This window comes from Anopheles arabiensis, chromosome 2 (genome assembly GCF_016920715.1).
Source record: "Anopheles arabiensis isolate DONGOLA chromosome 2, AaraD3, whole genome shotgun sequence".
Taxonomy (NCBI): Eukaryota; Metazoa; Arthropoda; class Insecta; order Diptera; family Culicidae; genus Anopheles; species Anopheles arabiensis.
In genome coordinates, this window is record NC_053517.1 from 64,630,108 (window position 1) to 64,656,863 (window position 26,756).

Genomic DNA, 26,756 nt, shown 5'->3' on the forward strand with positions numbered 1-26,756 from the left:
GGGTTGTCAAATAGCAACTGTCAACACAGAGGCGCTATTTTTTCCGAGCCATGGTGGCGTGCGGTTCGTCGTGCGTGATCCTGTGCATGAGATCGTTCGTTGTGTTGCGTTCAAATCAATTAAGAACCCAGTAAGTGAGTGAAACAATACACTTGTTCAATGTGTTATGTGCATTTTGTTATATTTCTGTTTGTAAAGTGCATTACTTTTGGATGCGTGCATCTGCACACGAGCACGCTGGAATGTGGTGTATGGTGAAGAAATGTGTATGTACAGATGGCTATAGACGTAAACCAGTTTAGGGATTTCCTATACATTTATCATCACTCCACAATATAATCATTATTCTAGATTGTGCAACTCGAGTTTAATCAAACAGCCACTGTGAGTGTGTGTGTGTTCTGGTCGGCTGGTCCTCGGTAGGGCAAGGTCATCGGTTGTGGAATTCTGGACAAATTCCTATACCTTATCGAATGTTCGATCTACAGAATCGTAACAACGCTACACGCTGTGGGATTATGCTGGTCTTATGCTGCTGTTGATTGTGTTTCCATGTATCGCCCATGGACGATGCTTGGTGCCGCTTTATGTGTGCCAGTGCAGCTTGTGTCGCTTTTCTCCCCTCTCATTCGTGTAGGAATTGAAAGGACCAGAGCAAAAGAGACGATCGTTTGAATCTGTCGTGGAGGTCATTCATTGCGTGTGGCTCGGTGCGTAAGCTGTTAGACAAATTTGTACTGTGCAATTATATGTAGCTTCCGCGTAGTACATTTATGAAAATGTTTCGCTAGTTGGTATGCGTTTTCCTTGCCCAGGGATCAGAGCTTAGTCATAGCCCTACCGCTTGAGAAGCGACTGCTGCATAACAAAGGAACCGGTGTTTTTTTATCCCTTGCCAATGCAGTTGCTTGTTTTGTTTGCTGTGCGTGTATTAGTGAAATCTGAATAGAGATGTATGATGAAGCTGCTGTGTGTGTATGTGTGTGTGTGTGCGTTAAATGATTGTGTATGTGTGTACGGTGCGCGACTCCAGAAGGGATAGCAAACGAGCAAAGAAGAATGCAATCTGTTCGGAAAGACTGAAAAGGGTGGGCAAAGGATAACAACAACATTACGCTCATGCACAGATGTTGATGCGATACGATGTGAGCACACTGTATGGCACACGGTGGTGCCATAGCCTAGCCAGTTTGTGGAGTAGTGTGCGTGGAATGCAGAAATATGCATTCTGATGCATTATGCATAGCCTGTGGTGACTATTTTTGCTGCTCGTTATGCACCAATGCAGGGCGTGATAGTTAAATTGCTTTCAACTAATCGCATTCCTACTGATCCGCTTTATTTACCGAAGTTTCATCAGCAACGAACGTACGCAGCGGTTTAAAAAGTTAACAAGTTGTATCTTTTAAATATTATTTACCTTCATATACCCATGCTTATTATCCAAAGCATTCGGCATAAAAAAGCATTCGTGCAATAGTGTTTATAAGTCTTGGATTATCAATAATTTTATAATATATTTTAGAAACATGTTTCCCATTATGCTTCAATTCAACAATCCGATTTGAAGTTTAACCAAGCATAGAATCCCCCACTAAATCAGGGTAGAATTGTGCATACAGATGCATGCCTTTGCACACGGACGCATGAATGAAATTAATCTACTGAAACCATCGACGAATCTGGGACCCCGATGGCTCTCCTCATGCCCCGCGTGTATCGTTCCTGGTTCGCCGAAGGTTAATACTCAGAAACACACACACAACCCCCGAAGTAGCATTCTCGCCAAAGATCATGAGAGGACCCATGAAGAAGGAGAACCCCCACGAAAGCAAGGATCAAAGGGAAAGCGAGAAAAAAGCCGGTTTGCCGGTAACAAACCCCTGTGGTACGTCACATTCCAATGGACCGCGGTGGCAGTATGTTGAGTGCGTGCTCCTCTTAAATGCAAAGAGTCTGCGTTATGTTTTTGGGGTTTTCGGAAAAGAGGGACCGAATGTTGGGGAACAAAAACATGCGATACAATGGCAACGTTTCTAAACACACTGTCGAGCAATAATGGTAGGGCCATTTTGGGTAGCAAGGGAGGCAAGGGTGAATGATGGCGTTTTCTTATTTAATGATTGGTGAAAAACAATGTGGTTTCATTCATGTTGCGTTGAAGTTATTAGTTTCAGTAATACAAATTGTAATGAAATACGCTAAATTGTTCATGAAAAGTTAAAATCGTACTTTTTCTTGCACTCAATGAGCCTCAATGCAGTCTTGGCCCTTATAGTCATGCTTTTCATAGTTCATAGTTTTTCATATTGCCCTTTTAGGCTCATTCTGTGCACACAAATCAGTGCTTCTAACGGTCTGTCGGGATAGAGTTCAACTGAATCTATAAGCTCATTTGTTTATCATCATAGCGGTGCTTTCTGGTGTCTATTGCCTGGTGTACACTCCTCGGGCCTGTCCTTACCCGTCCTCCCATGTACACAGCATCAAATCAAACAGATGCAGCTGAATCGAATGTTTGAAAATAGCGGAAAAACCTCCTGGGTTCCCCCCGTTTCCTATGCTCGTTTAGGCTGCACATTGCTGCAACCGCATTTTGTTGTGCTGTGAATACATCGAATCCGGTTATACACGACGGTGGCTTATGGGTGTGTTGTGATCTCAGACACGAACTGCCGATAGGACGGCACACGCCAGAGTAAGATGATGCACAATAGTGGAGATGAAAATGCGCGCCTGTGTGGGTGGAATCGGATGGGATGCACTGCTTTCTCTGGCCCTATCATGCCCAGTATGGGTTTACCATTTGCATCGCGCGCCCTGCTCCGTTCTGCTTCCATTTTTGTTTGATTCAACACGCTGCGTTGGAAAATATAGAGTGCATCAAAATAAAGTCAGAGTATACTGCCACACCGAGGTGGGGCATCACAAGCAAAGTTCAACGATTTGTACATAAACTGCCACGCTTTTGTGTGCGTCTCTGTTCTGGCCGTCAGTGAGCGATGTGTGCTGTTGGTGCATCATCTGCGTTTGCGTCGTGGTGGGGTCGATTGCCCGTTGGATGAACTGATATTTTCAGTGCCCCATTCCCCCTTTTCCCTCGGCTGGATATTTGTTTTGCCGATGCTCAGAACCATATGGGTTGAATTTTGAAACGGCAACTTCATTTCCATTCAGGATAGGCTGTAGCTTGTAGGTTTGCAGCATATATTAGGCAAAAATAAACCTATTGAGTTTGAACATTTTAATTATTGTTCTTACTCAACATATCGTATGTGCTAATCCGCGAGTAAACGCCCGCATTTCGTAACGCTTTAATGTAATGTGCTGAATATTGCATTGGCCCAAGCAGGTAATGGCCACATTAGAGGCTCATCTGCGATGTAAAACTGTTGAAATGAAAACTGCAAGAGATAGCGATTACGATGATTTTAATTTTGTGTTTCCATTTTCCGACTGCAGATCGCGGGTGTGGTTGGAAAATTTGATATAATGAACCTTTCGGTTTTATGAATAACTTGTTTCTGCGCTTCTTTTTTTCGTCGACGTTCCGAACGATCCATCAGCACTTTTCCTCTAATTATACAACAACCGCCGTTTTTAGCGATCGTGAATTTAGCCGAAGTGAGTGAGAAAATCGAACAATAATCACCCCTCCGGGTTATTAAACGCTATGTGTAGTACTTTTTTTGCTTCACTTTTTCATGCTCGATCAATTGGCAGTCGATCATCGTGATGGAAATGCCGAAGGGTAAACTGTATCGGTATCTCGCGCCATCGCCATCGAGCAGAAAAACGAGCTGAATGTTTTGCAGGAAGGAAGAATAGGGAGAGAGAAAAAAAAACGATATACAGCCATGGATCCGCCGGAAAGGTGTGTTTCCGTGGTGGGAACCACCCAAACGACGACTGCCCGGGAACTCTGGCTAAAGGGAAGGCTGATGGAAATTGAAGCACACGGTAGACTGATCCAATTGAAAGGGAGCGAACATGGTTCCGTCGAAATGCCCCGAAAAATTCGGCTGTTCGTGTAGTGTCTTGGGCATGTATGCTAATGCACAGCGGTATATCGATTGACTGGCTGCGTGGTGCGATGGTGTGCCTCATCATAAACGATGTTAGACATGAAACTTCAATTTCCAAACCTCGCTGTTACAGTGCACGGGTCACGCGAACATAACTCGTTTCTGTTGTTGTTGTTATTGTTGTTGTTGGTGTGTTGTGACCGCAAGAGTTTCTTTTCCTTGCCAAATCTACCTCGATCTCAGCCGTATTTGGGTAGAACTGTGTGCGGTTGCACACAATGACGCACCATCGGTGGCCCATTGGGCAATGTTGAAAAGATAAATTAAAAAAAAAAACTCAATCACGCACGTTGGGAAACGGTCGTTGATTTTGGTAAACTGGCCTTGGTAGAATAGATTTGTAAAACTGCTGTTGAATTTGTTGGAATTTTGAATGATTTCGTCGACAAAGATTCATATCGACATCAATAATTGAACAAAATTGTTTAATTACAAATATTATGCAGTGTTCTATTAATAATTCTTTAAATAAAATTAAAGGGGCTGGAACTCAAAACATGCATTGCGGGACGTTTCGGTACGCTTGACCAGTATTTATTGTTCAACCCCCCCTACCATGGGGTGCATCCAACCAACCATATCACAAAAAATGGTACAGTTTGTTTGCTAACAAATCGTTTGCATGGTTCGAAATTAACTCATATTATGTTTGCATGTACAAGGGGTGTACAAGCAACATTAAAAAATGCTCTAAATTTGTTGTATGAATGTTTTAGACGTGTGGTTGTGTGCATAGATAGTTAAAATATGTTTTACTGTGTGTTTATGTTTTAATAGTAAGTGAGTTTTTTTTAATGAAAGTTCACATACAAACAATTAAAGTTCTGTTATTTGCTTTATGCATATACTCACAAAAACTTCTCGGTCTAGGTTAAATTGTATAAAATAGAACAAATAGTTGAATGTTCTAGTGCGCCCGTGTTCGTCTTGAAATATGTACATTTAACACGTTTCATGGGCAGAACGTGTGCGGCTTTGGATGGGTTTTTGCTCCCAGTTTGTGAAGCAAAAGGATAAGATAGATTGATTTATTTTTAAACTGCTTGCTCTAGAACGTGCTTTACCGTTGCAGCAGTGGCTAATGTTATGGGAACAGTTAGTTTGCAACTACCGAACAGCAACACACATGTAGGGCAAACGTGTTAATATATTTCTTACGCTGCCTTACACTTTGAGTAAACAATAAGAATGAATTCAAAATTATCAAACGCAACAAGATGTAATTGGTGACAAACTGTTCCGAAAACACATTCAAATCAACACAATAGATCGGTCGTACGTCGATCGTAACATAACGAGCAGACATCCAAAACAAACGTACATGCGTAAGTTAACACCTATCGGGCTTGGCGGGAATCTCCGCACCATCAGTAACAAAACAACGCTGCAAACGACCGGAAGATGCGGACAAGCGGACGGGCACGGGTTCATTAGCACGAGTTACCCGTGCCAGGGATTTTAAGGCGCAGAACCATACACAGCCATTCGACGATCGTCGTGCTGCGTGTGTGAGGTACGCATGATTTCCAAGTGAAACAAAAAGTATTGGTGGGCTAGCTGGCTGTTTTGAAGGTTTGCCCTTGTCCGGAAGTTGAACTTTTCTCTCCAGGTTTTCGCTTTGCTTTCGAGTGTTTTCTTATGCTCAAGCATAAGCTTCCTTTTCTCGTCCGGACCCGCACCAGCCTATAAACTTCCTCAATCTCACAATATTGTTATTGGCTGAGGGAGGGGGGCCTGAAGAGATGCTAACAAAACTTCCCCCGTTTCCGGAGCATGATGATGTGTGTCTGTGTGTGGTGCGGTGGTGATGATGGTGTATGGTACGGTATTCATCCCGCATATGGCAACAACTTCCGGTAGACGTGATTCGCGCAATAACGATCGCGTAGCGGACGTACGGTTTACGCAGGGTACGGGGACGTCGAGTTCTTGCAAGTGGTCAGTGTGTGCGTTTTTTGAAGAAGAAGCGTGATCGTCATGGCGCTGCTAAATGAGCATATGCAAACATAGAGATCGTTTAGTTATTACGTTACACTAAATTATAAATTCATCGTTTATTTATTTAGAGCATAGCTTTAGATCAACATAAATGTGCCGTGAAAGTGTGTACCTGTGTGAAGCTGCTACAGTGTACAGTGTAATGAATGTGACGGTGAATGTGTTGATAATGTAACTAGCAGTGGTAAAAATTATGAGCCATAAATGTACAGCGCAATCCGTACGTTATGTGAAACGTGTTTGAAATCGGGCAGGAAGTGTGTGTAAAGTGTGTCTTGTGACAAATGGATGTGCATTAAATGAATTATAGAAGAAGCGAAGCAATCATGCCGAGCAAGAAAATTCGTAAAATAAAATCATTTTTATAGTTTCGATCATGTTTTGCATGCAGAGAAATATGTGATTTAAATCTGTGCTGCACTGTTTGTGTTTGTGTGCGTGTGTGTCTGATGTGTTTGCGTCTGTGCTATCGCTCAAATGGTGAACGACAAGCAAATAGTCGGTTCGCTAATGCCTGCGGCATATATCCCATAATGTATACAAACCAGTTGTAAAAAATAAAGATTTGTGAATAGCGTAGTCCACTGCCATTTTCGTTCGCTTAGCTTAGCGAATAGTAAGAATTGTGAAATCATACGCAATCATACATCGCCACAGCAAGATGGGTTTAGCATCATCAAAGGCCGTCAGCAGCATTGCCGTGTCTTCGTCGCATGCTGCTGGGAGCACCGATAAGGGCAATGGTCGGTTGAGCAAGGATAGTGTGATCGTCGAAACGAACTACGCTTCGATGTCAACAGACATTCAGCAGCCTTGCTCAATACTTCCGTCCCCGTCTGGTAGCAGTGGTATTGACACCTGGAAAACGTCTAGCTGTCACGTCCGCCAAGCTAGCATACGGTCCCGGAACCTGCAGCCTATGCCGGATGCGGGCGAACTTGATCGACGATTTGCGAAAGTCCTGGTAAGTAGATATGGCGCTGTCGGGACTGATTTATGTAAATGGAGTTTATCGTAGATATTTAACTTCCATCTGGAAGTTTTAAAACGAATATTATTTTAATGCTGAAATGGAAATAAATTGTGCTTAGTAACATGCTCGTCGTGTAGGGCTAAATATCCTGCTATGGGTAAATCAATAAGTAGCTGATCACTAGCCAAATCCATGAGTGGTACAGGCTGGCCTTGACCGAGAACGGTTGTTGTGCCAAAGAAGAATAAGAAGGAAGAAATGGATAGTAGCTTCAAAAACAGCGACAACATAACATTCTTGCTTTAAGTCAAAAGGTTTTCCTACTTTTTAAGCAAAAGATTAACCCTGGAGATCAGACCTCTACGTTACATTCGGGAAGCGTTACATGTCAAATATAATAACGCATTACGTTTTGACTATGAAGGTTAAACAATCTGTCCGAAGATCAAACAATTGGAAATTAAATGGACTTGTGGTATTTAGCTTAATACTTGGAGTTCGCCTGAACAGGGGAACCGTGGCTTAGGTGACCAAAGGCCGTCGTAGTGTATGTTTTTACATTTAGAAGATGTTATTTTGACGTTTCTTTCAAGATTATACTTTCTTGTAGTACGTGACATGGGTACATTGTACATAGATAAGAAGTTTGTTGATTTATAATATCATATAGTTCATTGTCTTATTGTAGAACAATACCTATAAAATGAAACTATCTATTGAATGGAAAATATGGTACAACAAGCTTACAGCAAACCGTTGATCACCTAAGATTAGAGCCCCCCTTTCCATTTGACAAAACGATGCACAAGGCTTATTGTGTTTGAGAATTGTTACGGGTAATGTCAAGATAACGTAAAAATTAGAATTTTGAAAATTATACCTTTTTTACATTTTAACCTTGCACAAGTCATCGCGAACCGCTGTTTGGAGTTCCACGAAGTAAATAACTCCACAACACAAGTATCTTTAAAGGATCGTTCTTACATATCACATGGTTTGAACTTTTCATGTTTTATATCATTCGCTACCATGTGAAAACGATGGCTCTTCGGTGTGTTCGTTAATGTCATAAAAAATGGAAATAAAGTAACGATAAAATATTGGTCAATGGGCAATTATCTGTATTTCCCATTCTACACCCACATTCTGTGTTTTTGCAAAAAAAAGAAAACCCCCACAACAAACTCATATGCTGGCTGTGTGTGTGTGTGAACCAACAAGCCCCGTAGCGTGCAATTTCACACGCACGTTGGGAATTGGAAAAGGTGTTCTGAAGGTGCGGCAGCGCAACGATGGGAAATACCCAGGACGTGCCACGGGAGTGGTGGGATAGGTGTAGTAGCATTTTGTTTGCTTGTACCTGTTCATAAAATTGCAAGAACATTCAAGTTCACAAGTCGGGCAACTGGCAAACTCCTTTGAGGTTTATTGCACAGAAAACGTATTTTTAATGTGTTGTTCCACGTGCAAGCTTGCCATATGGTTAAAATCATACAAAGCACCATAAGTTAGCTAGCACTGTAAAGCATGGAAACCATCATGAGTCATGAATGTCTTCAATTGGTTTTATCACAATGATTGGTCTGATTTGGGCCATTATCCATGACCCACTGATGAACTCATTCTGTCACACCCCACGGGTCTGGATCGCGGACCGCGAATCGAGTACGACACCGAACTTTTATGGGGCAAATAAAAAGAAGAAGCAAAACGCATCAATCGCTCAGCAGCGCTTGACTCATAGGATTCCTCGGTGTACTCGATTAAGAAATGACTTCATCAATCGTATAGGTTATGGAACGATAAAACGCCGGTACGCTTCTACAAGGGAACGCCGTTTTGCTTCAAAACATCAAGACAAGGCACGACGTCTGTAGAATCACTTGAGTCGTTCCAGACCACCTATCCCCCCACTACCCTCCCCAAGATGAGTGTATGTGTGGTGTTTTTTGTTGTTGTGTTGTTGTGTGCCGTTCCAGCCTGCGCACCACCAATACATGCTCTCGTTTGTCCAGAAGCTACGAGGGCGGATGTAGGGAGCATATGACTGAGCGAAACTTTGTTCGCGTTGAAGTTCGCCTTGAGAAGTTAAGCGCGCTTTTGTTGTGTCTCAAATTTGTACGGAGGATGTCAACGGCGTCTGAGGGGAACGATGTCATCCGTGTCGGTGCCATGGGGAGGGAAGGTTGGCAAGGCGGATGGTGGGATGCGGATGGTGTCACGGAAGATGAGATGTGCATAAATATTGACTCATCATCATCCGCCGTTCGCCTGTTAGGTCGATCTCAGTCGGGTGCTGTGCTGGAGCCGGGGTTTTTTGTGCGTGTGTGACTCTGCAGCTAAAATTCTCAGATGTTGCCAGCCAGCTTGTGGCGGGTGGTGTGCACACAGAAGAAGAAACATTATTTCCGGCGAAAGATGCATCTTGGAAGCGCATCGCTTTTTTATTTCATGCTTCCGGAACCCTGCATGTGCTGCAGTGTTTGTCCCCATGCCCGTTCCCACAGCTAGGCGCGCTGGTGGCTGTGCCCCGGAGTATGAAGCACGTATGTTTGCTGTAACTTGAACAGTGGTTCCATTTCATTCCAAGACGGATTTGCGTTCGTAGGAAACGGCCATCTTCGAATTACGCTTTTGATGACAAAGACGAAGACAATGGAGTTTTCGCTTTTGCAATTTGATGTTCCATTTCTAAGTCCATGTGAGTGAAACAGCGTTTCATTAATTTTAAAATCATGTATCTGCTAAATGAATTACACCTATTAGCATCGTTATATTGTAAAGTCATTCTAATAGTTAGTTTTGTATGGAAAACTTTAGAGTTCTTTTTTTGCATTGAAAAGCATAGCAAAGCAGTTGCGTTGTGTACCTCTTTCGATACGTTTGCTTGCAACACATCGATTCATTTTTGCACAAACTGCATATACGAAGTTGGGACTTTTTTTTCCTCTCTACCCTCAACCACTTTCCGTCCAAAACTGCTGCCATCATCATCATCATCACCGCGGAAAGTGTGGGTCAAGAAGTATTGCGCAGGCATGACGTGTACCATAATAATTCCAGTCATTTGTTCCGCTGATTTAGCCAATGTTTAGTACACGTACAGGACGCTTGACACACTATTGGTATAGGTGCGGCCGCCACACGAGCTGCTGGAGAGCGAGATCGGGTTTCGCGATTAGTCGCTTGTACTAATACCACACTCATATCGTGCTATTATGCGATCACATTGTTGAGTTTTGAATACGTGTGCTGTTTAAATAGAAGACGTGTTCATTCATTTCACTGTTGGGGAATGGAAAACATCATTTGTTACAAACAAACGAAGAACCAACGCATACATTTATGATTAAATTGTGATTCTATTATAAGGTCGATGAGGGCAAATTCGTTAAAACTGTGCAATCTAGAATGTGCTTAAAAGTTTGTAAAAAAGATGACGATTTCATTGCCCATTGATCTTGACGAATTTAAAAAGGGTCAAGGATGAATAAGTGGATTTCTTTCTGCACAGACCAAATGTTCATGCTTGAAAGCCAATTTGACATTGATTTTGATTATTAGTCTTTTTCTTCTTACACAACAATTTTAGTCAGTTTAGAGGCCTACCTAAGCCACTATGAATAAGCTTTGCTGCCTATCTGTGACTCATTTGGTGTAGTCATAGCATCATAGTCACATTCAGTTCAGCGTTTGGGTGACTGCAGTATATGTGGGAATTGAACGAATGATGGGTGGGTATGTGTTAAGTTGCGTAGGGGGGGGGTCCTGTGGTACAGTCGTCAACTCGAACGACTCAATAACATGCCCATGCGTCATGGGTTCAAGCCTCGAATGGACCGTCCCCCCATAGCAAGGATTGATATCCGGCTACGTGGTTATTGAATTAAGTCTCGAAAGCCTGTATAGGCCGGCATGTCCGCGTAGGACATTACGCGAAATAGAAGACGTAAAAGAAGATGTTATTAAGTCGTTAGAGTTCACAACTGTGCCACGAAACTGGTCCAATTTTAAATTTAGAACATTTAGTTACTTCAAATGTTGCTCATTACAGTTTTTTGGTTTAATTTAGAGTAAATATATGTGTTTTTGGAATGAGCAAATTGGGTGTTGGGTTTCTCTTTTTAATATTTTTTTTTTAATATTTTTTTCTCTTTGGGTTTAACAGTTTTTATATTGTTTTATCGATTACTAATATGTGTTAATCATCACACGCTTGCGGTTGTATGACTACAACGCTTATTGTTGCATATCATTTGTAGTTTGAGGCTAAATAGATGCAAATAAATGGATCCTTCATGCCGTACAGCACTGTATGACGTTGATGAAGAGCGATAGCTATTACCTTCAAATGTCCACTGATGGGATAGGAAGGTAGTAGGTAGTAGGTAACGCTATTGCCATGATCTCTTTAGTGGGGTGCGGCTTGATGTGGTCTAATGAAAATGACCGACACTAAGAGGGCAATCAAATTTACGAGACCCTGAACTGTTGTTGTTGTTTTTGTTGCGTGATACATACTGTAAAATGGGTTGAACATGCATGCCAATGTTGTGGTGGTTTTCAGTTTTTGCAGTCGAATATAAACGCCACAGTAGCTTGCATGCGTTGCTTGTAATCTGTGCAGCTTCTGTGGAGAGGTTTTTTCTTTCCATTGCCAAGAATTCAACGAGCTAAATCTCTGTTTCTTTTTGGGAATGAATCTAACACATGATCGTTTTAAGGTAGGTGGGTTTATGCGTTTGTCGAACGCTGGAAACCAGCGTGTGTAAGGTCAATGGGAATGCTTTCACGATTTGTGCTGGCACATACACGAGCATAGCTTCATGTGCTTTCCGAATATTGTGTACACAAACACAAACGCTTGTTGTGGTTGTCGTTATTCCAGCACGAAGAAACCGTCCCTTTCATCTGTTTCAAAGCGTACCAGTACGCAGATACGCACCCGCATGACAGGCGAGATGTTTTGGGATGAGTTTAAATTTGAAAGGGCAATACATACGAAGAGACGACATTGACAGCGACACTTTCCCTCATGTTTGGTAGAGGTGGATGCAGTATTGGGTGCTACCATAGACAATAAAAGCAATGGCTGGAAGCCTCGTCAGTCTGCCTGCTGCTGCCTATTTGGTTGGCTGATACAACCAGAAATGGGCTACAACACTGATCCGATGCTTATCTTGTGTAACCATATTTGCGGTCTATCAAAACATGGCGGAAATAAGCAAGAACATCTCCTGCCATCGCAGCTGAGAGTCTTTGCTTTGTCAACAACGAATGCTTCCTGAGCACGCTTCCCCACCGCGCAGACCGCGGTCGGCGTAAAGTTCCGTAATGTCAAAGATTATCAGTGAAATGTTAATGCACAGCTGGCTGTTTTTTTGCGGTGGTACACTGTTATTCATCGTGAACCGGAACGTTTAAGTGCTTGCCGAGGGAGGACCGCTCGACGATCGTACGAACGAACGAACGAGCGAACGACGATCGTTTAAAGCCGTACACGCGCGAAAGGGCTTGAGATGTTTAGAGCCTGCCTGCCGCACTCTTTTGGGCCATTCGAATAGATGGCGGTTTTTCTGATTTTCGTCTAAAATCGTACGAGAACCAGACGGGGCACAACATTACCAGGGCGCCCAAATGCGCATAGCGTACAATTAATCACTCTCTGTTTGCTTACCACAAGTGACTGTGGAATGAATTGTGGTTGAGTGAAGCAGGGGGGGGGGAATGGGAGGTTGCCGGGACTGATTGCATCTAGTGGAACCGGTTGAAAGAAGAAGCATCGTTCCAGAAATAACCACAACACCCTAAATGTTTTATTCCGGAATTTTCTCCCCCTCGAAGGTCCATAAATTGGGGCTTGCTTTCCAATGTGAAGCATTGGTAAAATGTATATTTGTGTCTGTTTATTTCTTTCTCTCTGCTGGATAATTAAACCAGAATGAAGCTTTCCGTTGCACACCCAACTGATAGAGGGAGGGCTTTAATGGGCAATGTGTATGAATCTCGATCGCTCCAAAGTTATTGCCTATCAAAACTAATAGGTGCCTCAGCGCCAGTGAGTGACACCGCTAGACGAAACATGTGCGTTGAGATGCGATGCAATAAAATATTATTTTAAGAGTGTGCTTGAATCAAGTAAAACACTTTTCATGATAAATGCATTGGAACAGTTCTAATTTTGTTTTTTTCCTTGCGTGTGTTGGAATTCAACCCGGACCCGGGCTTGGTTATCAGTGTCATAAAATGTAGCCAAATTTACGGCATGCCCAACATGTGTTTGTAATATAAGTGGCTTTCGTACATTCAACATTTATTCAATGTTGAAATAATACGATTTAAAATTTAAAAAACATTTTAAATTTCCCAGAAAAAAACTGTTAGCACTTGTAAGATACTGTTGTTATTGTGTTCAAATGTGTTGAAATACCTTCAAACGGGTCTAACACTTTATCCCTCCCAGCATTTGATCGGTCGTGACGTACGAAATGGCTTCACAGCTTACCGTGCATATTTGTTTGGCTGTGATCTGCTGTTGCGCACCTCCTACATGAAATTGCTCACGGAATCAACTTTCTTCGTTGGCTTTTGAAGCCCACGAACCTTGTCCTCAAGTGGGTGTTTTGATGTGTAACTGTAGAACTGAGTTAATTACGAAATAGTTTATTTGAATACCGGTTTGAGCGAATAAGCAACGATAGGTAGGTAGTCAGGGGACTGCTGTCGCCGAAGCGCATGCCGTTTCACGGTACAGCCTTTTTACAACAGTTTAAGCACGCGAGTTTAGTTTTAGTTGTTTATTTTTTTTGCTTGTTAAAAGTGTTAAAATTGTATGTGTAATTGTACAAAATGGGCATCTTTATTATATATCGTCCATACAAATTAATCATTCGTAAACAGCAACAAATGGTTGTGAATAAATTCATACCAGAAATTTGTCTATTGGTTGTTAACACTCTGGAAGTACATTTTTCAGTAAAACAAATTCATTTTTACGGGCAAAAAGCTAACCGTAAACACACTGTTGAAACAAGAAACCGAGATCTCGTAATCCAGCTCCAGACAAAGAGATTTCTAGCCCTTTGAAAGCAGAGCGTTGGTTGTTAGATGTTTGTGTTCCAAAAAATAATAACAATGTTAAAGGAGAGAAAAAATCAATGAATGAGCAAAATAAGTTTATTGTTCTGTACGACAACAATCAACTAATTTTACATGAACAGCTGCCAAAACAAATCTGTGTTTCGCACAAGCAAATGCTTTACTCCGAACCGGTTTTCTATTGCATATTTAAAAGTACACATTTTTTTTCAACCTAAAATCTGAAGATCAAAACAGTAAGTGAAATCCAATGTGAGCTTTCCTTCTATGAATCGCATTATGCCTTATGCAACCAATTCCGAGGACTGATCGTAAACGTCACCATCCGCCCGCAACTCCGAAAAATTGCAAATTCTACGCTCATAGACAACTTTCGTGCATTGTACCACGGTGGGTATAGAGGAAAGCGGGGCAAAATGGGCATGTTAAGCAGTTTACTGAATATTCCTTTGAATATGCCACAAAACACAATTTTGCCTTCATTATTGTATGCCTCCACCATTTATCTATGGATTAAAATTGCCACATAGAATGGAAACAACTTAAAAACATGAAATAAAAGTTGATGTTTTACGAGAAGCTATTTTGACTCGCGGGGTAAAATGGGCATAGCCCTGGGGCAAAATGGGCACATATAAACAAACTGTGAAACGTCAAAACACTGGGGCAATATGGGCCACAACAACTGCGCTTAGGTAATGGTCTATGCTTTGGCGCACGATTCGTGAAATGTATTTTCATTCTACCATTTGTTTTGCTGGTCAGGAAAGCCCTTAAAATTCTTCCAAAAATATATTATCAAAATTAAAACAGTTTTTACACGTTGTAATCTACGAAATCGAATCTTTTGAAGCTGTGCCTGTCATCATTATTGAGGCGACAAATACAACACCATAGCCTCACCAAGCGCCGTATGTCAAAAGCATCTGCCCCAAGCGTAACTGCCCATTTTGCCCCATGTGAAGCATTTTTGTATTTTTTGTTATATTAGTAAAAAAAACGCATTCAATCTTCTTGCTTTCATCAGAAATATCATATCTTAAAAATATATCATGTAAAATTTCATCGCATCCCTGTGACACTGGTTTAAGCTTATTTTCGAAGTGACAAAAATTACATCAATATGCTACTAAACCTTATTTTGCAATTTTCATAGTTATTTGTTATGTAAGGGTAATGAAACTTACATGGTGTTCATAGAACACTCTAATGAATACATTTTTAGCATTGGAAAGTATATTTGTAGTGAAATAATGCTTATATCGAGAGTGCCCAATTTGCCCCACTTTCCCTTTCGTTGTAAACGTACGGTTCATAGTTGGACGAGGCATGTGTCGCCATTAATCAACCCATTCCAAGGGGCCTTTACACAACCCACAGATCATTACGGTGCTTCTTTCCATAGCAACGAACAACGCGGCGTCTGCGGACGGCTCTTCAGTCCCATCTATTGCCCATATGAGACGAATCGAACGCCGACTCAAACTATGTAAGGAGTTTTATTATACATTCGTACTGCGCCGATTCTGTAGATGATGCTTTTTTATTATGCCTTTGCGCACGAGAATAACAAACCTTGCACAGTTTTGCGACCTAATTTTCCGGCCCGGTGTGGCGGTTATGTTATGTTTGAAGATCTTTCATCGTACGCCCAGTCAACTGAACGAAAGTAAAAGCAATTTGTAGTGCATTCCGTCAGATTTATGTCCACTCCATACACTTTACGCTCATTAACCTTTATATACTTACGTTATGTACTCTAGTGTAGTGGCCGGGATGGTTAATGTTCTTGTTAATGTAAATAATAGAGAGAAACGAAAATCTGTTTAATTAAAAAGGAATACTGAATGCGGAATATATTATTCGATTATTTGTTTGTTCTAATAAGCTTACACTCACTTTGTTACTTACAGGCATCGATGGACCTTCCACCGGATAAAGCAAAGTTGCTGAAGAACTATGATAACGAGAAAAAATGGGACATCATATGTGATCAGGTAAGTTCGCCAACGATAGAATGGGAATCTAACAATGATGCGTCAATTAGCATAGCAAAGTGTTGATTCATGTGCTTGCTATTGTATATGTGCAGTATGTACTTTGGCATGTAGAACTGTTGAATTTCACACTGTGAGATAGCCGATGTGAACATGGGAAAGTATGTTGATTGCATGATTATGTGGCTTATGCACATACTGCGTCCTCATAGCCCACACTACTGCAGCAGCAATGCGATCGATTGTTATTGCCTTCAACTGATCATGCCAAACCTTTCATTTAATCAAGCTCGGATAAATGCTAGCATGGTGTGTATGTCATGCGAAGATTTATTGTTCAATTACACCACCACCAGTTCCGTTTAACCACCGGACAAAAGCATGCACCGTTCAGTGATGGTGGTAACCGTGGTGTGTGAGTATCGAACTGCAAAGAGGGAGATGAAGGTTTCCGAATAGATTATCGCAAAAAGCTTTGAATTCTCAGCATTGTATTCCGCATGCCACGTCACTTGTGTGGCTTGTAGGTTGCCTATGACATCATCGTTTGGAATGCTTTCTTTTAAGGTTTTTTTTTTCTTTTTGAAACGTGCTTATGCACGTTGTTGTTTGTGCTGGAGAAGCAATGTTCTAGAGAATAGGAAAAGTTCAGGTAAAAAGGGCGAAGAAAATTGCGCTACTCAAACACCACTCCCTAGGCAATGATAATTGCAGGCCAACAGTTGGTTTACAAATATAAAATTTTATCGTTATTGAACTATTTCTAGATTATTAAAGCTTCTGCTATTGAATGGCTCTGAGCTGTAAAATGATCGTTGTGCTAAACACATCATCTTTACATATTCTTTATAACAGGTTTTGATAGTTAGCCACATGTCGCATGAGGTGTTAAACGATCATTTGTTAGCATCAACACCGTTATCATGTGGAATATTACAGGCTATTGTTAATTTTGTTTTATTTAATAATGTGTTTTAGCGAAACCATTCTCCAGCATATTGATTTTATTTTGTTTTTTACTTTCAAATTAGTTGGCTTTTTGTAATTTAAATACCGTTTGTGCCCACCCTTGAATAATAATCATGCACGTTCGTGCAGCGAAACAATAAATTGCGGTCAATTGGTAAGATCACTTTACCAAATGTCTCAACGTTTTGTATTGGTCAATATTATCCATCGCAATCCATGGTGCAATTGGTATAAGTAATGCGTTTAAAGGCTCACTCGAAATGGGCCGTCTGTACCGTGTCCTACACACTGTTCATTCATTCGCAATTCGTGCCACAACAGTAAATGCATCATCACTTGCACAGGGCATGGTTTAGCTAGCTGTGTTCGCTTTACACAACTCCCGAGCGATTGATTCGCCTATTAAGAACCAGATCGCAGTGCATCAGCGTAAAGCGGCCGTACTTTTGGCTGCAAATTGATTTGCGAACTCAAAAACAAATCTACCTTTACGATTGCATAAGACAATACCTTCACCGTTAATGTTTATTGGGAATTACAAGTCGGACAAGGTGTGAAGCGGTGGCGATTCGTGATATTTGTTTGCAGCAAAATGGTTCCGGTTTGAAATAAATTTTTCAATCACAAGAAAAAGATGTATAATTTTCAATACAGTAAACAAAAACATTTAACAGCAAAGCAGTTTTTCAACGTTATTCCATGTGGTTGATGTAATCGCCTATGAACGGTCTAGGGAGCTCTATCCCGCACTCCATTGACGTCTCGTAAACAGCATGAACTTTAGAAGGTCATACGTCGCCTTGGAAGGTAGTTTACAAAAGCAAACTCGTTTGGTTAGTAATGGATCGTTAGACCACTTTTGCCTGGAGGATTATGTCATTAATCTTTTTGATAATGCAAACACTGAAACTACTACTACTACTACTGAAACAAATACTACTATTACTACCATTGCTACTACTGCTGAATGAATTACGTTATGTACACTCGCGATTATGCGTGTGTGTTGTTGAGCGGTGTGCATTAAAATACTGTTTTAATGGAAATGTATCGTAATTATGACGACTTATTTACTTCTCAGACGGACAAAAGCTTTACTGAAACAATAAAAAGGATTTCAAAGCGGGTTCAAAATAACACGCACTGCTCTACTGGGGTATATACTCAGAGACAATAACTTATTTATAGCGACCTGTTAATGCAAAGCTACGTTTGTGTAAATATTTATACTATCGAGAGAAAAAATGAAAACAAAAGGACAAACAACTACATTCCTGGCAAAGTGCAGTGTAACGATATTATATTGTACACAATTGTTTGTCCATTCCATTTGTTCGCGAATGATGATTGGGCGAGCACTTTTCGTCGTGTTCGTTGTATTATTGTTGTCGGAAGTTGTCGTTTATATGCAATTTGCTTAGACCTAAGGCACAACCCCCCGTTGATGTGCACGTTTGTGCAATATCAAGTAACGCTGATACAACAGTACAATAGAAGACATCATTTCTTGCTTTAAAAATGGGTAATATTCGTCAATTTTACAATTTGAATGGCATATGGATGACATTTCCATGCAATTGGGCTAGTGTTTAGTTAGGGCTAGCTTCACTGCGTTGTCCAATGCAGCTGCAAATCATGTCAGAAGGATACGCAGCATTTTTTTAAAAATGAAAATACAACAGCCCCCAGTACATTTGGTTTATTTATGTTTGTGGTGTGGTTTGATAAGCCAACACAGCCTATCACTTTCACTACGTTTGTTACGAGCTAGAGTCTCTCTCTCGGTCGGCTAAGATAATGAAACTGTGAAGTTAATAATAACAAGGACTGTTGTGCAACGCGATTCAATATGCACTACATTTCGTGTTTACTTTGTCGGTCGCTTCGTATTTGCGTTTGCTAGCTGATGCATTTTGACCGACTGACCTCCCTCTCTCCCTCTCTTGCTAGTCGTTAACGCCATGATGCTCAGACGTCGCCGCCAGTAGAGAGGAGGCCACACATGGCGTGGCGCTGTGAGCTGTTAAAATATGAGATCATTTTGCGATAAGTGTCCAAAGGTACTGGTGATGTAAGGCCACGCTGTAGGTATTTGATCATCTCATGCCTAATGCATAGCAGATCGATCACACCCGAAGAAACCTAAATATTCAACCTTTCCATCGAGTGGTATTGCTCTACAAGTTGAACAGAGCGTGGTTGCTTGCGGAACGAATGCCGAATAGTCTGCACTCACAGCATGATTATATCATTCCGGGAGAAAATAGTTTTAAAAATAACTGGTATAAATAAATTGCTCTCAATTCGCAGAATTGATAACGATATCACTTAAGCTGGGAGGCGTTTCCTGGCAAGAGGCGTAAACAACATGATTCATTCCTTGTATTCATGCTTATTTTATACTCTTTTTTTCTTCCCACCTCAAAGGAAATGGTGCACGCAAAAGATCCTCCGGCACACTATCTCACCAAGCTCCGCACCTATCTCGATCCCAAGGCGTCCCGAAGTCACAGGGTAAGTAAAACGGACGACGTATCGCATCAAGGCGGATGCAACAGAGAACATCGATGGTAGGATTGCATTACAACACAGATTCCACATTTTTCTTCTGCGCGGTGTTATTTGAGCCTTTTCAACTCGAATCTCCCGACATCGGAAGTTCTATGTTCCTGTTGGCTGCCGATGCATAGGTTGGTTGGTTGGTTGGATGGGTTTGAAATGGCCCTGAAACCGTTTCCTGGACGCGGGAGTAGTAATGTGACCAATGCTTTAAAGTAACTGCAGTAGAAGTTGATTTACGGCTTGATATCGACTTTCGCACCACCCGCCCTCAAACGTTGTGCCTCATTGGGCCTGGGAGCGGATTCGCTCCCAGCTTTAAGATGGTGGGCGAATGGTGGGAGGAGGGAGGAAGGAGGCGATCAATTTACCCGCAAAACTAATGCCATTTACGTTTCTCACCTAAAAGGGAAATCAACCATGCTGAACGGCCAATGGCGATCGCCGTATCGCTGTCACGTTACGCGATCGATTTCGATCAGCTTGAGAGAAGTCTTGCGACGCAAGTTCGTGTCCAAAGGCATGCAATATTTTACGGCTTCATGGTAATGAAGGAGTGCATTGTTTTTTTTGTGTTATTGCTTACTTAGCAAAAGTAATTTCCAGCAGGACGTACTGCGTACTAGGCTAGTGCATTTTATTATATATGTACAAACAGTAAGGTAGGAAAAAGGGTGTTCTAGAAGTGTTATAAGCTAGTATTGTTTGTAGGTAAATGATGTAAGATCTTTATAAAAGTAACGAGACAGCTTTGTACAAAAGTCTTTATTGCACCAATTTTAATGTCCTCGCATCATACGACCAGCAATGTAATGGTAGTTTTGCCCTTTCCCACAGAAACGGAAGATGGTTGGCGAATCAACATCGACACAGGTTTTGCGCGATCTGGAAATTTCCCTTCGAACTAACCATATCGAGTGGGTGAAGGAGTTTCTGGACGAAGAAAACCAGGGTCTCGACGCATTGATAGATTATCTCAGCTTTCGGTTGACCATGATGCGGCACGAACAGCGTATCCTGGAAGCAAAGTCAGAATCGGACGAAGGCCTAACGACGAAAGAGACAGCGGCCAACAGTTCGTACGGGAGCAACGAAACTAATCACAAGATTGCACCAAACGGGTTCATGCGTCCCGGTCTGGGTGACATGCTGGACAGCCCCAGCATAAAGCGCCGTTCCCGCCACATCGCAAAACTCAACATGGGCCTGACGACGGATGACATTCACGTGTGCATTATGTGCATGCGGGCCATCATGAACAACAAGTACGGATTCAACATGGTCATCCAGCACCGGGAAGCGATCAACTGCATCGCACTCAGCTTGATCCACAAATCGCTGCGCACCAAGGCGCTGGTGCTGGAGCTGCTGGCGGCCATTTGCTTAGTGAAGGGTGGGCATGAAATCATCCTGTGCGCGTTTGACAACTTTAAGAAAGTGTGCTCCGAGCAGCGCCGCTTCCAGACGTTGATGGAATATTTTATGAACTACGAGCTGTTTAACATCGACTTTATGGTGGCGTGTATGCAATTCGTTAACATTGTCGTCCACTCGGTGGAAGATATGAACTACCGGGTACACCTGCAGTACGAGTTCACAGCGCTCGGGCTAGACGATTATCTGGAGAAGCTCCGGCTGACGGAATCGGAGGAGCTGCACGTTCAAATTTCAGCCTACTTGGACAACGTGTTCGATGTGGCTGCCCTGATGGAGGACAGCGAAACGAAAACGGCCGCGCTCGAACGTGTCAACGAGCTGGAAGACGAGCTTGGCCGAGCGCTGGATCAGGCCAGCGAAATAGAGCGGGAAGCACTGTTCAAGATCGGAGAGCTGGAGGCAGAGCTGAGCCGAACGCGCAACGAACGGGACGATTTGTACAACAAGCAGCTGGTGGTGGAAGACGAAATCGTAAAGCTAAAGCGAGCTCTGAAACAACACGAGCAAGAATCCCAAAGCCGACAGTCAATGCTCCTCGAGCTGGAGAACCTTACCAAAACGCTTCCCAAAGGTACGTCAATTGCAGACGTATCGAACCTCCTGGCGAAGGGAGGCTTGTCCGAGCTTAGTCCTACGGGTGCAGCTGGCGCTGGTGCAGGTGGTCAGCAACAAGCACCACCGATACCGCCCCCACCGGCCCCGCCAATACCACCCTCGGCCGCAAATGCTCCCATGCCTCCTCCACCACCCTGTCCGCCTGCACCGCCCAGCGGACTGTCGAACGGTGGTGAACCACCGAAAGCTCCCCCCAAACCGCCGTCATTCATTCCAGTACCACCACCGATGGGTGGACCATATGGTGGCAACAACGCACTGCACTGCACGGACGGTGCAATGACGATAAAGCGTAAGGTGCAGCCAAAATACAAGCTACCCACGCTCAACTGGGTAGCGCTGAAACCGAACCAGGTTCGTGGCACGATCTTTAATGAGTTGGATGACGAGAAACTGCACCGGCAGATAGACTTTGTCGATTTCGAGGAGCGGTTCAAGATCGGTATGGGCGGGCCGGTAACCAACGGCAACTGTGATATGGACGGGTTGACGGCGTTCCCCAGCAAACGGTTCAAGAAACCCGAGCACATTTCCCTGCTCGAACACACGAGATTAAGAAACATTGGTAAGACTGGCTGCCGCTATCGGCTTAAGCTCCATACATACACGCACCCAATCACTAAATTGTGTCCTTCAATTGATTCTTCTCTTTACAGCAATATCTCGAAGAAAGCTAGAAATGCCCGCGGAAACCGTTATCAAAGCGATCAACAATCTCGATCTCAAGCTCCTGTCGCTGGAAAATGTGGAACTGCTGCAAAAGATGACACCGACCGACCAGGAACAGAAGCTCTACAAAGAGTATGTGATAGAGAAGAAAGATCTGAACCAGCTGACGGAGGAGGACAAGTTTATGCTGCAACTGACGAAAGTCGAACGAATCTCATCGAAACTATCGATAATGAACTACATTGGGAACTTTTTCGAAAGCTGGCATCTCATTAGTCCGGTAAGCTGTCGTCGGGTGCTCTACTCCTTATTCCCTTCCCGTATTCACATTCGCTAACGTGGGTTCGGGATTTAAATATTTTCCAGCAAGTGTACTCCATCATTTCCGCATCCTCCTCAATCAAGTCGTCGAAAAAGTTCCGTGCAGTGCTGGAAGTGATTTTGGCATTTGGCAATTATCTGAACAGCAGCAAGCGCGGTCCTGCCTACGGCTTCAAGCTGCAATCGCTCGACACGCTGCTCGACACCAAGTCGAACGACAAGCGCATGAGCCTGATGCACTACATTGTGGCCACCATTCGACAGAAGTTTCCCGAGCTGATGAACTTCGATACGGAGCTGTTCTGCATCGACAAGGCAGCGCAGGTATCGCTCGAGATGCTCATTTCCGATGTGAACGAGCTCGAGAAGGGCATGGAAACGGTACGCAAGGAAGCGGATCTACGTGGCAAAGGCACGCAGAGCCATGTGTTGCGAGATTTCCTGGCGAACTCGGAAGAAAAGTTGAAAAAAATCCGCTCTGATTGTAAAACGGCACAGGTATGGCACACAACATGGGCTGAAATGTAAGTGAATAATGACTAATACTTCTGTCTTTTTCTTCTTCTTTGTGTGTGACAGGAATCCTTCAAAGAGTGCATTGAATACTTTGGCGAATCATCACGAAATGCAGATGCAAATGCATTCTTTTCATTGCTAGTCCGATTCGTACGAGCATTTAAGGTATGGGTATGGGCACAATGGCAAATGGTCAAACATAGCTAAGCATAATATCGTTTGGGAAATTAATATAGGATAAAGGTGGCAATAGCTCTTGAAATAGCAACCCATTTAACGCAATCTATCATCTTACTTGCAGATCTGTGATCAGGAAAACGAACAACGACGACGGTTAGAGGCGGCTGCCCTACAAGCGTCCACCAAGAAGGACGAAGAAGAGCAGGTGGTGCTACGGAATAATAAAATCAATAATCAAAAGAAGCAACAGGTACGCCCCTTGGCCGATGGTAACCCTCTCCGACTATCGACTGCCTTTCTGCAAAATCTAACCCAAATGAACCGGGAACTGCAACACGTGTTTGGCACTGGTAGCTCTTATGTGAGCTGATTCTAGAACGTTTTCATATCCGGTTCAAAACATATGCATAGAGTTTACCAAGTTTTGCTCCAATGAGTGTGTTAGTGGTTTGTTGTTACTGTTATTCTTTGAGGAGGATTTCATTGCTTGGTTAATGTCGCGCGTGTGTGCACTAATAATTTAGCATAATTTGTGTGTATAATAGTATTTCCTCGCTTCAAATGGTTATGTTGTGTTTACTTTATGAAAACGGGATCCATTTTTTTTTGACACAAAATTCATAATGTTTCTTATTCATTACTATCTTTTGGTCTTTGGTTGTGTATATTGATAAGTGCCTTATATAGCGCAAAACATGGTTTCAATTTGTTTCGCTGTTCAATCCATACACAAACGTGCATTAAAAAAAACACATACACACAGAATGTCGATTGATGCGAATCATTAATTATTTAAATATCGCATTTGCATTTGTATGGGTTGGTGGCTATATAATAGAGTACATTTAACTATAATTCTTAAGAATGTAGAGTAAGCTAAACGATCAGCACGACGAAAGTGTAAAACAATGAAGCAAGTTGCGTTTGATTAGTTTGGAAATCTTGAAAAGCTTTGCGTGAAACTATACACTGGGTCTATTTCGCTGGTGTTAAAGGAATAAACCATTTCAGATGCAACATTGCGTTTATAGAAAGGCCTAGTGGTACCAACGTATCTACAGCAGAAATGGATAACGCATTTCAAACACAAAACCAAACGAGAATGCATTTCAAGCAATTGTATTGTAGCTAGTAACATTAAATTGCATTTTTAGTTACAAACGAAGCATTACGTTTTTCATTAATATTAAACTAACCACCGGTAACGATAGCTTTCAATTTTCCTGCAATACGGTCTGGAATATTGTAAAATATTTGTACGTTCATTGTTTCATTGCGTGCCATATTTTTGTAACATTGCGTGTGTGCATCTGATGCCTAATTTCGATGCTGCTAATTAGCGTGTGAAAACTTTTGCCTTAATTTTTTATACTGTTAATCTATTCTGTTTTTGCATAACTTTACAATTCATTTTCGGTGTGTGTATACATTACTAGATATAAGTTTTTCCTACTATATAATTAATAAATTAACAGCGATCAAACGAGTAGAAAGCCGCACTCCATCGTTTAGATGCCGTTTGGTGAAGCAAGGGGAGGGTTTGAATTGAGTTTTTACTGTGTTTTATTTTATTGTTTATTTTTGTTTTTAATGAAAGGTTGTGGTTGGTAAGATTTTCTCTTCTGTTTTTATATTGCTTTAATTCACGCTTTGGCTAATTGTGTGCACTAAAGTATTATTTCTTCTATCCTTATGTTTGTACAATAAGTTAATCCTGCACCAAGACTATTTTTAGACAGTGATGTAATTGTGTGTGCTTTTTAGCTAATGCATTAAAATTTCTGAATAAATAATTCTTTTATCGCACGGTTTTTTTTGCGTTGCTTGTTACTCACCATTTGGCACTGTACTACATACTACTAAAACAAACATCTATTACACCCATATTTTTACTTACATTGTATACATGTACTGAACACCTTTTCAATCACAATTAAACACAAACGGTGCAAGATAACACTATGAAGCATAATGCGCACCTTCATGGTATCGTCACAGTCTTCGTCACGAACTGAACGCAATGCTACTGCTACTTTCGTACTTTTGATTTGCAGGAAGCTGTCATCAACGAGCTTAAGCTGAAAGCGCATGCCGTGCGCGAAAAGAAACTGCTGCAGCAGGACGAGGTTTACAACGGAGCGCTGGAAGACATACTGCTGGGACTGAAAAACGAACCCTATCGGCGCGCGGATGCGGTACGGAGAAGTCAACGCAGAAGGATCGATAGCAATAGGCTCTCGCGAACGATGGAGGAAGTGGAGGTATAGGATCGATCGGTGCAAACTATTCCAATCCGATGCGCTTGAACAGTGTAAAAGTTGTATAATTTATAAAAATAAGTTGTTTTTTTTGTGTGTGTTGTAGGTTCCATAGTGATTATAAGTTTTTCTTGCAGAACATTTTGTATATTATTTGAAGCAATTGTTAGTGATGTCCCGTAATGTATCATATATCTGTTTAGCAGGGTGTATATATAAATGATTTTAAAACATTTGTTCAAAAGCTTGGAAGAGAATTGGTTTTATTGGTTTGTTCCTATAATTTTTGCCTGTAAGACATCCATATTATTTGTAACGAACGTACCATTGCCAATATTTTGACACAGTTTTGCGCAAGAAACCCCCGAACGAATGACAATATGCGTATATCTATACACATTCCATACACGTGCGATTTTATATTGCACCAAAAAGCACGTTGCATTTAATATACAGTAGATTACAAACACGGCACAAAAGTATGTCTTTTACAAAACCAATTTATAATAAAAGGGGTTTCCTAATTAGTTTTAAACACTTCGTTCGCATAGCTTACGCAATTACACAAACGCGCGCGAAATCACGTCGCGCGTAGGACTTTATTGGTTCGGTGAAGTTGGGAAATGCCTTGAAACTGCACAACAACATGCCTGAACACTGTGACTGAGGACTGATTGAAAAAAAGGGAACTTTTTGGACATTTTTACAAGCTTACTCACTTATCCGGCGCAACCAGGTAGTAGAAATGCCAACCACCAATAACTGTTTGCGTCTCAATACATGACAGCACAAAGGCATTGTAGGTCTATACACTAGGCGAAATAAGTGAAACAATCACTGTTGGTGCTTACTAAATTGAACGAAACAAAACAATGACGGTGAAGATTTTTTAAAATATCAACTACACGCCACAAATAACAACATGATTCTATCCACCATAATTATGGCATAAAAAAAAAATCTTAAGGATTGTCAAAATATTCTTGTGAAAGATATGTATCACATTTCTAGCTTTTGCATAAATATACATGCATACATTAAGTAACGATGTTTGATCCTGTTGTCTTTTAATAGTTGTTTT

General features: G+C 41.9%; 1 protein-coding gene across 5 annotated transcripts; it reads left to right on the forward strand.

Annotated features, from left to right (window-relative positions):
- Positions 1–26,724, forward strand: LOC120902869 (formin-like protein). Of its 5 annotated transcripts, none has more exons than XM_040311939.1 (10): positions 1–130; positions 6,152–7,047; positions 16,068–16,151; positions 19,548–19,634; positions 20,517–22,296; positions 22,388–22,680; positions 22,767–23,219; positions 23,301–23,402; positions 23,539–23,667; positions 25,472–25,684. In XM_040311939.1, exons 2-10 carry the CDS (start codon positions 6,745–6,747, stop codon positions 25,682–25,684), a joined length of 3,444 nt encoding a protein of 1,147 aa, XP_040167873.1. In that variant the 5' UTR covers positions 1–130; positions 6,152–6,744. The 5 variants fall into 5 exon arrangements, with proteins under 5 accessions (XP_040167873.1, XP_040167856.1, XP_040167892.1 ...); XM_040311922.1 differs by having other exon boundaries at positions 11–134; XM_040311929.1 differs by lacking the exon at positions 1–130 and adding an exon at positions 141–266.
- Positions 26,725–26,756: the final 32 nt, after the last annotated feature.

Bases quoted from the DNA above. Each gene is read 5' to 3' on its own strand.
- LOC120902869 (XM_040311939.1), top strand. From the start codon at position 6,745: ATGGGTTTAGCATCATCAAAGGCCGTCAGCAGCATTGCCGTGTCTTCG. The intron at 7,048-16,067 runs GTAAGTAGATAT...TGTTACTTACAG, and splicing joins GACGATTTGCGAAAGTCCTG to GCATCGATGGACCTTCCACC. The intron at 23,220-23,300 runs GTATGGCACACA...TGTGTGTGACAG, and splicing joins CTGATTGTAAAACGGCACAG to GAATCCTTCAAAGAGTGCAT.